Consider the following 12294-nt stretch of genomic DNA (forward strand, 5'->3'; position numbering starts at 1 on the left):
CATTTATAATGTTACAAGAGATTTCTATTTCAAATAAATGCTGTTTTTTTTACTTTCTATTCGTCAAAGAATCCTGAAAAAAATATGAAGCAGCACAGCAGTTTCCAGCACTGATAATAAATCAGCATATTAGAATGATTTCTGAAGATCATGTGACACTGAAGACTGGAGTAATGATGCTGAAAATTCAGCTTTGATCACAGAAATAAATTACATTTTACAATATAGAATACAGTTGTTTTACATTTAAATAATATTTCACTATATCACAGTTTTTATTGTATTTTTGTCAAATTAATGCAGCCGTGGTTGCAGCTGGTTAGGACAAAAACTATGAATATCATGAAAGAGATGTGATTTATGGCTTGTTATACACACAAGATCAGGAGGCTTCTCACCTTTACGATTTCCTCCCTCAACACTTCATCAGACTGTTCACTTTCTGTAGAGATAATAAGTATTAATAAAACACTAGGGCAAATATTGTCATTTACATCAAATAAACACAATATTACAACGTACAATTGCACAAAAGGCTGCAAACAAACAGCGCGCATCTGAAGTGTCTCTGAAGGAAATAATGCATTATTTATCGGCTTTAAGATATCGGCCAAATTTTCTTATTGGGCCGATACCGATAACAAAAAAAATGAGCATTTATCGGCCGATACCGATATGGTGGCCGATATATCGTGCATCCCTACTATAAATGTTGAAAATTACTATAAATGTTTTTGTTTCATAATATTCTTGTGGAAACGGTCACACACAACCATTAAAAATTTGGTGTTAAATAAGAATAAAAACATTTGACTCAACAGTGATGCATTAAACTGATCAAAAGTGACAGTAACAACATTTATAATGTTACAAGAGATTTCTATTTCAAATAAATGCTGTTTTTTTTACTTTCTATTCGTCAAAGAATCCTGAAAAAAATATGAAGCAGCACAGCAGTTTCCAGCACTGATAATAAATCAGCATATTAGAATGATTTCTGAAGATCATGTGACACTGAAGACTGGAGTAATGATGCTGAAAATTCAGCTTTGATCACATTACATTTTTACATTTTACAATATAGAATACAGTTGTTTTACATTTAAATAATATTTCACTATATCACAGTTTTTATTGTCAAATTAATAAATTAATGCAGCCGTGGTTGCAGCTGGTTAGGACAAAAACTATGAATATCATGAAAGAGATGTGATTTATGGCTTGTTATACACACAAGATCAGGAGGCTTCTCACCTTTACGATTTCCTCCCTCAACACTTCATCAGACTGTTCACTTTCTGTAGAGATAATAAGTATTAATAAAACACTAGGGCAAATATTGTCATTCGACACACACACACACACACACACACACACACACACACCCCTGAATAGTCGACTATATGTGTGGGCACTTTCTCAGGCGTGACGTCGGCTGGTATGGTGATCTCCTCCGCCCGGAGAGGAACCTGACGGCACAAACGCATGAGCTTCCTCTTACTGCATCAGACAAACACACACCAGAGAGGCTCATGGGTAAACTCACCTGCTGAGGAAACTCCTCTCCAACCAGAGACATGATGAGAGAGGTCTTTCCCACTTTGGCTACAGGGAAACAAAGCATAGAAAAATATTTCATCTCAATAATCACGTTCCCACAGTTTATATGACTCTAGCCACGATCACACAAACGCCTCTGTTGTGACTTCCATTGCAAATCAGTTTGATTTCTGGTTTTATTAGAGTGTTTCCAATCCTTCATCAGTGCTAAATCTCATATGTGATGTGTCGGGCTAAAACTGTACTGCACTTCTGTAACTTTCATAAATGTTGCTCTTATTAATAAGCAAGTTGAGAAAGCACACCGGTCACTCCTGCTGGTGTTCACCTTGAGCTTAAAAGGTCAGTTAAGAGATAAAACTAATAACATAGTAAGGACATGACTTGAGCGCAGCAGGCATGGAATAAATTTAACAATAATGCCGAAACAAAACGTGTGCGCTGCCTAAAAAAATGACACATACTATCTAATTCAAGACATCAGTTATGCTCACCAAGGCTGCATTTATTTGATTAAAAATAGTTATTTTGCTAGTTCACATAACTATTTTAACGTACTTTAAAATGTAATTTATTCCTGTGATGTAAAGCTGAATTTTCAGCATCATCACTCCAGTCTTAAGTGCCACATGATCCTTTAAAATAAAAATAAATTAAATAATAATAATAATTTTTAAAAACTTGTATTCAGTAAGGCTGTGTTAAATTGGAAGGCCATTAAAGACATTTATAATGTTACAAAAGATTTCTACAGAATAAATTATGATGTATCATGGTTTCCACAAAAATATGTAGCAGCACAGCTGCTTCAACATTGATAATATTAATAAATGTTTCCTGAGCAGCAAATCAGCATCAGTTTCTGAAGGATATATTTACATCCACAGTATTATTATCAGAGCGGTTGAAGTTTCTCTATGAATATGTGCATTGTGTCACAGGTTCATCTGATGTTTAACTAGGCACAAACTCCACACCTTGATAGTTACCATGCCAACAGCTTCATTATCAATCACTGGCCGAACAATCAATGAACAGATTTTGCCATTCATATACAAACACACACAAATATATATATATATATATATATATACACACAAATACAAATAAATACAATAAATAAATCTAAGCAAAATTACTCTCCTTAAAACCTGCATGCAAAACAAATAATAAAGTGACAAAACAAATCAAAGCCAATAAATATACTACTGTCTACTCAATACAATGCACATGAAAGTGTGTAATGAGTTTTAATATGCATATATCTGAATATGTATCACATGCAAATATCTCCTAAATAAAGCAGGTGTTTAATTAACCGATATTTAATGTCTAATTAAACTTCTAAAGTTTGACTGAACTGTCATTATCTCTGTGAACAACTTGCTCACTATATAATAGTGCATTTTCGTGTGTTCTGATTTAACATACAAAGAAGAAAGCAGTAAATGAATCGATAATTGAAGAGTGCTCTTTACTTCAGATCATTTCTGCAGCAGCTCAAGGTTGAGGGTTAGCGCTCTCTAATCATGCTAGCGTTCATTAAACTCTCACATTTAGTTCCCTTGATATTTAAAAGAAATACTATCTTACGTTCCCCCAACAGCAGTATCCGGACATCGCGTTTCATTTCACTCCGCTCTCTATTGAACTCTCTGACACGCTGCGGCTATCTTTTCGGAAAACTTCAAATTCAATTCAAAGCCCAGTGCTACTAGTTTCTGGCTAGCCCCATTCCATCCAAAGAAACTGTCACCCCTACAGACTTCCGGTTGGAGCCCAAATGGAGCGCCCTCTACCGTTCACTTCCTTCGCTTTTTAAGTTGCTTGATCTTTTCCTTTTCTTTTCTTGTTTTGATATATTTATCGTCTACTTTTCCATTATAAGTACATTACACATTAAACAGTAAATATTAAAATAAAATATATTTATAAAAATAAATAATAAACAGTTATGCTAATAAAGTTTTTTTGTCTCTTACAAAAAAGGGGGATTAAATAATGATTACCTTGGCCCATATTTTTTTGTAATTTGTGGAAAATACATTGAAATTCCATTAAAAGCATTAAAATACAACAATTCATATAGTAAAATGTTCAAAAATAAAATGTCGATAGATAGATAGTAATGGCTTTATTATTAATGCAACGTGAGTACTTCAGTTTTTATGAATTTTATTTCTGAGGCTCAAAGTGTGCATAACAATACCAGGGTCTTTCTTACTAGCAAAATCATTTTAAACCGTGTAAAAGTATAAAGACCGACAACCAACTTTTCCCAAGTGTATCGAAAACATTAAAAACTAATTTAAAGATTAAAAAAACTCCTATTATTTAAACTTCAAGTCATGCTAACTGGATGTAAAACGTGGCAAAACTGCTCTGCGACATCAATGCAACATTTCTACTAAACAGAAAAACTAACTCTGACTCTAGAGTAACTAGTGCAATCCAAAGTGAGAGGAGTCAAACTCTCAAACTCTAGCGTTAGTGTTGTGTCAGCATTATAATCCGTGTACAGTCCACAGTAAGAGCTCATTATGAGCAGCAGTGAAGAGCTGAGATCCAGACCAGCTGAAGCTGCACACCTGAACCGAGTCACTGTGAGACGTGAAATCCTGAAAACGCCCGCTGGACGAATGAATCAGCTTCAGGACGCGCTCTGAAACACAAAGGATTGAGTTATATATGACTACATAACTCAAACACTTTCCTTCTTATGCTTTCAAGTAAAACAGCACACTAACGGTTTGATCCAACAGCGATCAGTCTTCCAGTTGAGCAGAGACCGAGACAGAGCGCCCAATCGGCCAGAGAGATCGTCCTCAAAACCTATAAAACAAAAATACACACAGAACCAATGACATTACTTGGTAAAATGTTCAAAAATAAAATGTCGATAGATAGATAGTAATGGCTTTATTATTAATGCAACGTGAGTACTTCAGTTTTTATGAATTTTATTTCTGAGGCTCAAAGTGTGCATAACAATACCAGGGTCTTTCTTACTAGCAAAATCATTTTAAACCGTGTAAAAGTATAAAGACCGACAACCAACTTTTCCCAAGTGTATCGAAAACATTAAAAACTAATTTAAAGATTAAAAAAACTATTTAAACTTCAAGTCATGCTAACTGGATGTAAAACGTGGCAAAACTGCTCTGCGACATCAATGCAACATTTCTACTAAACAGAAAAACTAACTCTGACTCTAGAGTAACTAGTGCAATCCAAAGTGAGAGGAGTCAAACTCTCAAACTCTAGCGTTAGTGTTGTGTCAGCATTATAATCCGTGTACAGTCCACAGTAAGAGCTCATTATGAGCAGCGGTGAAGAGCTGAGATCCAGACCAGCTGAAGCTGCACACCTGAACCGAGTCACTGTGAGACGTGAAATCCTGAAAACGCCCGCTGGACGAATGAATCAGCTTCAGGACGCGCTCTGAAACACAAAGCATTGAGTTATATATGACTACATAACTCAAACACTTTCCTTCTTATGCTTTCAAGTAAAACAGCACACTAACGGTTTGATCCAACAGCGATCAGTCTTCCAGTTGAGCAGAGACCGAGACAGAGCGCCCAATCGGCCAGAGAGATCGTCCTCAAAACCTATAAAACAAAAATACACACAGAACCAATGACATTACTTGGCCAATAAAAGTGTGTTGAGAGAAAGAATGAGATACACAGTCATGGGTATAAAGGCCGAGAGCGAGTGCTTCAGTACCTGTTTTTTGTAAAGGCAGTAAAAGATGATCTCTTTTTCCACAGCGTAGCCAGTATAAACCACTGTTCCCCTCTCACTGGGGCTGAACGCAGCCAAACTGGGTGGTAATGCCAGTGCATCCTGATTAAAAAGACAAAAAAGTTACTTCTTAGTCTTTTCAACTACAATAAACACATGTGAATAATCAGAGCAGCTCGATGAGACATAAGCGTAAATTATATACAAACAAGTTCAGAGAATATTTATTGGCCTAATACTCATGAATATTAATCACCTCTGGTGGGCTGGGCGCTGGAAATGTCAGCCAATCAAGCAGCTCGCATTTATCCTTCATCCAATCAGCAGCCCAGATGCTGACACGCCTGTCTGCGCTTACAGCCAACCAGAGCTCATTTCCCTCCAGTCCAAACTCCTTATACTAAAAGACATTTATATCAGCACACACATTAACTCACTCGGCAGTAGTGCTACACGTTTTGGGGGAGATCGAATTGCGAGTTTTCGGATTAAAATTTAAAATGCAATAAAAATATGCTCCAGGTTTGCTGGGTTTGTTTGTAGGGCTGCACAATCTGGTCAAAAATTATTATATATCAATATAACTATATGAATTATTATTATTATTAACAATAATAATAAAAAAAATATATTATTAATATGATTTATTTTACATATCATTATTACTAAATAAAAAAATATTAAACAACATTTTTGGCCAACAAAAAAAGTGATCATATATTAAAATCACTATAATTAATAACAATAATACATGATGGAATAATAAAAATAATAAAAGTATAAAATAAAATAAGAAATGTTACTATTATAATATTTCACTGTAAAATACAAAAATGAGTATTTAAAAAAATTGTATATCAATATAACTATAATTATTAATAATAACAATAACAACAATTTATTATTCATTATAATCATTATTACTATTACTTAATAAAAATATTAAACAAAATAAGACATTTTACTATTGTAATATTTCACTGTAAAATAAAACAATGGAGTATTTGAGAGAATTTTTTATTTTACAGTACATCTGCACAATACTAATATTTACGGCTGTGCTAAACTCTTCATGTTCAAATGCTAAACCATTGTGAGCAGCTTGCATGTAAAAGCTTCACTCTGAAACACACAGCACATATATTTAATTCAATCACAGCCTTTACGATAACAGCGCTAAGCTATATTGTGATCTCGTTTTTATTTCAATTGCATTACAATGACCCTGTAAGTATTTGGACACTTATGTCACACTTTAAAATATGACAATGTCATTGCATATCTGTATCCTTGTATCTCAAACACTACAGAATTATTTTCCTTCTCTAAATTTCACTTTTCTTCTTCATATTTAAGATCTGTCTTTGAATCAAATTCATGTGGACTTCAGTGTCCAAATATTTGCTAGATATGGCCCACAATTCCACATCATACACAATGTCGAGTCATTTGCCTTGCAAAACAGAAAACCACAAAAACAAACACACAAGCACAAACCTGTTTGCTGGTGCACTGCACTGTAGTTATGGGCGCCCCCTTGTGGTCACGGATGGTGCGTACAGTGACTCCAGTGACGGGACTGCTGACAGTAATGAGACCATCACGACCACCAGACAACAGCACATGACCTACACATACACACACACATGCATATAGTGAACACAAACGCTCACATAGACACAAAGCACTCACACACACACACTCACCATAGTGTGAGTACTGCAGCGCACACACAGACACAGGCTGAGGTTGTAGTTTCAGCTCCATCTCGGCCGACTTCAGACTGAAGATCCTCACAGTCCCGTCACTGTAACCGCCCGCAACACACACGTGCCCGCTGGGCTCATACACACCCCTCGGAGGAGACCAACACACACACTCACAGCTCTGCCATACAGAGAAACATACAGACACACAATTAATCAATTAACTGCAATGGAAAATGAATTTGATACTCTGAGTTTGACTGGCGACCAGAGAAAGATTAGCAATGATTCCATTAGCCAAGTTACACTACCATTTAAAAGCTAGAGGTCAGTAAAATGTAAAAAAAAAAATTTTTTTGAACGTCTTACGCTCGCCAAGGCTGCATTTATTTGATATAAAATACAGTAAAAACAATAATATAGTGAAATATTATTAGAATTTCAAATAACTGTTTTCTATGTGAATATATTGTAAAATGTAATTTATTTCTGTGATCAAAGCTGAATTTTCAGCATCATTACTCCAGTCTTCAGTGTCACATGATCTTCAGAAATCATTCTAATATGCTGATTTGCTGCTCAAGAAACATGTCTTATTATTATCAATGCTGAAAACAGTTATTATTTTATTTTATTTTTATTTTTTTTGGAAACCATGATACATTTATTTAATGAACAGAAAGTTCAAAAGAACAGCACTGATTTGAAATGGAAATCTTTTGTAACATTATAAATGACTTTACTGTCACTTTTGATCAGTTTAATGAATACTTGCTGAATAAAATAATTAATTTCTTTGAAAAAAAGTTTGCATTAAAATGTTTGATGGCTCTATCGCATTAAAACTATTCTGGATAAAAAATGTGAATAAAATGTCCAAAATTATAATAACAAATAAATGTAATTTAATACATTTAATAATAAAAAAAGCCCCTGTGGCTAGAGCTTCCACTTCTGTTCATCTGTGTGTTTATGCTCACCTGGTTCAGCACCTGAAACTGGACCAGCAGCTCGTGGCTCTGCAGCGCCCAAACTCTCACACTGCCGTCCTGCCCACAGGTGGCAAAATGCTGCTCATCTGGACTGCAAAGCACACCGTTCACCTACAATGAGAACACAAACTTGAGCATTTTGGACAGAAGTAGTGTTGCTTTTAGAACCATTTCAGAGTTCGCTATGGATGAATTTCACAGCTGTTGATAAAAGCTTAAGCGGTTAAGTGTTGTACCTTGCTCTTATGGCCACTGATCAGCCGTATACTGGTGCTGTCGGCCCAGTTGATGTACCACAGGGTTCCTGCTGTCGTACCCACAATCCCCATGTCCATGACATCATCAAACGCTGCACTGATCACTGTCCCATCCAACAGTAGTTCTTGTTCCAGCTGCACCTGAGCTCTTCCAGAGTCAAAACAAGTGATGCTCTTTTAATTGTTTTACCCAAAATGAAAGATAAGGAAATTAATTAGGTAATTCGGATAAAATATGGACAGCATGTAACCATGCAAGCCCGTTTCCACCTCGTTAAAAACTTAGCTTTGCCTTTCTCATAACTGCACCTTTATATTTCACAATGTGACCATATTTCACAACTTTGACTTGATTTCTATTCATTTTTTATTTATTTTCACACAATTGCAACTTTATTTACCACAATGTCAATTTACATCTCAGTTAAACCTTCATTTTCCTACTTTTTTACATTTTTACTCTTGCGGTGGAAATGTGTTCATGTCTTTTAAACCATCGTTTGAGCTCTTTAAGTTTTTTATGTTTATTCAGATGCTTTAAATTGAAAGTGACAGTAAAGACATTTATAATGTTTTAAAATATTTACATTTCAAATATTCTATTCGATATTCCAATATCGAATAGGATATTCACATCCTAAAAAATGTATCACAGTTTCCACAAAAATATTAAGCAGCACAACCGTTTTCTACATTGATAATAATAAATGTTTCATGTGCAGCAAATGAGCATATTAGAATGATTTCTGAAGGATCATGTGAGACTGAAGACTGGAGGAATGATGCTGAAAATTCAGCTGTGATCACAGCAATAAGTTCCATTTTTAAATATATACAAATAGAAAACAGTTATTTAGAATTTTGATATTATTTCACAATATCTCTGATTTCGCTGTATATTTGATTAAATAAATGCAGTCTTGGTGACTTCTTTCAAAAACATATTTAAAAAAATCTTACCGACCCCTAGCTTTTGAAAAGTACTATATAAAGAATATACTACATGTATACATGTAGTTTAACTTTTTTTGGACCTTTAAACATTCTAGAAGGAGATAAGAGTGAACGTAAGCATGCTTACCCGTCATCCTGTGTTCTGCTGCTCTTGTTATTTGCATTACTGAGATTCTGGACCGAAGCTACAGACCACAGTCTCAGTTTTTTGGCGTTACTGCCGGTGACCAGCTTATTCTCACGGCAAACTAACACACCTACACAAATGCATACAAAAAACGCTGATAATTCTGCTTCCCTGCAACCAAAATCACAAATGTGATCAAAAAAGCTAAAACCCAAACACACCTATCTCTCCTCCATCTGCTTCCCAGGTCACAAAGCAGCGCTGTGTGTTACAGTCCCACACACACACGTGGCCGCTGTTTGTGCCCGTGTACAGGATCCGGCGGGTGCTATAGCACAGTGATGTCACCTCCGCCTGACCAACCGTATCAGGTAAGCTTACTTTCTGCACCTGCAGGAGGAGGAAAGCTTACTTTGGCTTATGTGCTTCTGTGCAGCAGTGTATGCATACCTGATATTCTTTCATACAATGTCTGTAAGTACCTGAAGTTCAGTGCTGTTCTCCTGTGTGTGTATTCGAGTAAACACAACAGCACTGCTGCCCACGAGTGTCAGCTCATTGGCAGTGAATGGACAGAACGAGGCATCATGCAGAGGGACGGATATCTGAACGGTACAGAGCAGCTCAAACGATCGTGTGCTCCACAGCGCCACCACCGGCTCCGAAAAATCACCTAGGAGCATAATATACTGCACCATTACAAGTTATTCATTATAAAAGACACAAAATGTATAATCTATATCTGTAATAAAAAAAGTCATTACTTGAGGTGATTTTCATGGAATGCCTTGAAATGAATAATATTTATAACATAATAATAATTATAATAATAATATATATTATTAAATTTTGTAAATTTTATTTAAACATTTTTTGACATGGTTATCTTTTCTAAAAAAAAAGCCTAATTTATAAAAAATGCATCTTATTTTAACTACAGTAACCAGGATTAGTTTTGTCCCAGTATATGACAGTGCTATTTTAGTATGCTTGATATACTATTATAGTTTGTTAATATTTTGAATTAGATTGTATTTTTATATTTTTGTTTTCACTTTAATTTGAGTTATTTTAGTAATTTTGTTGTGTTTTCTTTTTTTAAATATGTCTATACAGTTTTTATTCATTATTATTTATTTGCACAAATTGCAAGCATAGATGAATACAATATAACAAAGTTACAAATAAATTGAAGTCAGTAACAGTAGCACTCAGGAACAGAAATATAGGTCTAAAATAACACTATCGTGTTCACTTTTTTTAAAGAGAAAAGTTTAATGAGAAATGTTGCTTAGGAAACTATCTGAAATAAAGTTATTTAATTGTTTATTTTAATATTTGATCTTATTTCAGTTAACGTTTATTTTATTTTATGTAACAGAAATGTTTTTAGATTTAGTTAACTATAATACTGCTGACTGTTACTAATGACTTCCAATTTCTGTGCCAAACAGCCCAAATATTTGTTTGTCAAACTTGTATTTAACTAAGAATATTCCTTTAACAGGACCCCATGATGCAAAGCATGAAACACTGACCCACTGAGAGCAGGTACATGTCATCCCTGGAAAAAGTCAGGCTCTGCACTGCTCCCTTGTGATAGGAGAGGCGGTTTCTACAGGAGCCATCTGAAGCGTTCCATATGCAGATGAGGCTGCTGTGAGAAGCTCCGCCCCCTGATGCAGAAGCAACCGTCTGCCGGGCAAATCAGACAGAGGTTTCATTCATTCATTGGTAAAGTATTACTAACTAGTGGAAACACATGAAGATTGTGTGATTTATATAAAGTATTTGCAGTATATACTAAATCATGCATGTGAGTGGCACCTGTGCATCATGGGTGATGGCGAGCGTTGAGATCTCCTCGTTGTGTCCGAACCACTGTTTCTGTGAGCCTGTGTGAAGATCCTCCACGACGACAACACACCCACATGAGTACACAAATAAACCTGCACACAAACACACACAAGATGTAGCTACAAAACAAGTGCGTACAAATGCCAGGGTTGGAAATTAACAGTGGCTTGAGGCAAAAATGGCATTTAAATCAACAAAAATGGCGGTTAAAGTAAAGCATTAAATTTGATCTGCTCAAGTTGCATCAAAGATTTTTTTATAAGAGCTAACAAGAGGGATATTTTATGTGATGGACATCATAAAAGAGTTTATAGTTGGCTAGTATTTACCTGTGTCTGGATTCCAGACCATATTGTTACGCCCATTGCCATTATAGCCAATCACAGCCGTGAGACTTAGCCCCGCCTGTCCTGAGGGCGGAGCTACTGTGGTCTAAAGACAAAATAATTGTTGAGGAAAAAAGTGGTCCAAAAAGACACATTATACAAAAGTGTTTTAAATACTTTAAATATTCATAAAACACAATTCACGTTGAGATTAACATATTAATGAATAATTGATTAAAAATATATACCTGGTCTAACACAGAAGTCTTAAAACGTGAAGTGAAGTGTTTATAACAGTCTGGACGGACTGCTGTGTGATTGTTTTGTATTTTCTCCGTCCTTGATTGATTAGCTGGGAGTGTGGGTGTGTCCTCGTCCTTCACCCACTCTGTCACTCTGAGGAAGGAGGCGTGTTTGGGAGGAGGGGAGTGGGCGTGGCCTGGCGTGGGACTAAGCTGTAGTTCAGCAGTAGAATCGCATAGGAAACCTATAGATGTAAAGCATTTGAGATGTAATAGTGACTCATTAATGAGGACAAATGCTCATGAACACATACCTTCACTGTCCTTCAGAGCACTGGAAAGAAAATTCATGACAGGCGGTGAGGAGGGCTGAAACAATGCCTTTCGAGGACTCTCATTGGACAGCTCGGCTCCATTTAGCTCCGCCCATCTGTGATCTGAACAAAGGGAACTAATTAAGAGCTGTCATACATTTGAACCAACCCTAACTAACTAATATATATATATATATATATATATATATATA

General features: G+C 35.6%; 2 protein-coding genes across 3 annotated transcripts in view; both read right to left on the reverse strand.

Moving 5' to 3' along the window:
* rhot2 (ras homolog family member T2) overlaps positions 1-3325 on the reverse strand; it is a 25416-nt gene extending 22091 nt beyond the window's left edge. Inside the window, exons 1-4 of the mRNA XM_016237868.1 lie at positions 3154-3325; positions 1547-1605; positions 1388-1469; positions 1255-1298 (exon numbers count right to left, since the gene is read on the reverse strand). Coding sequence (XP_016093354.1) covers positions 1255-1298; positions 1388-1469; positions 1547-1605; positions 3154-3190 — 222 coding nt within the window. The 5' untranslated portion in view covers positions 3191-3325. The remainder of the gene's footprint in view (positions 1-1254; positions 1299-1387; positions 1470-1546; positions 1606-3153) is intronic.
* A 1212-nt stretch (positions 3326-4537) lies between these two features.
* Positions 4538-12294, reverse strand: part of wdr90 (WD repeat domain 90) — an 18455-nt gene continuing 10698 nt past the window's right edge. For both annotated transcript variants that reach the window (XM_016236670.1, XM_016236679.1), the window contains 16 exons: positions 12083-12205; positions 11775-12013; positions 11530-11632; positions 11171-11292; positions 10882-11038; positions 9826-10016; positions 9565-9733; positions 9344-9473; positions 8242-8410; positions 7994-8116; positions 7014-7194; positions 6805-6935; positions 5564-5707; positions 5290-5409; positions 5087-5171; positions 4538-5001 (listed from right to left, as the gene is read on the reverse strand). In XM_016236670.1, the coding sequence (XP_016092156.1) occupies positions 4844-5001; positions 5087-5171; positions 5290-5409; positions 5564-5707; positions 6805-6935; positions 7014-7194; positions 7994-8116; positions 8242-8410; positions 9344-9473; positions 9565-9733; positions 9826-10016; positions 10882-11038; positions 11171-11292; positions 11530-11632; positions 11775-12013; positions 12083-12205 (2345 nt within the window). In that variant the 3' untranslated portion in view covers positions 4538-4843. The remainder of the gene's footprint in view (positions 5002-5086; positions 5172-5289; positions 5410-5563; positions 5708-6804; positions 6936-7013; positions 7195-7993; positions 8117-8241; positions 8411-9343; positions 9474-9564; positions 9734-9825; positions 10017-10881; positions 11039-11170; positions 11293-11529; positions 11633-11774; positions 12014-12082; positions 12206-12294) is intronic.

The sequence above is a fragment of the Sinocyclocheilus grahami genome, unplaced genomic scaffold, assembly GCF_001515645.1.
Source record: "Sinocyclocheilus grahami isolate Dianchi unplaced genomic scaffold, SAMN03320097.WGS_v1.1 scaffold19.1, whole genome shotgun sequence".
In the NCBI taxonomy this organism is placed as follows: Eukaryota; Metazoa; Chordata; class Actinopteri; order Cypriniformes; family Cyprinidae; genus Sinocyclocheilus; species Sinocyclocheilus grahami.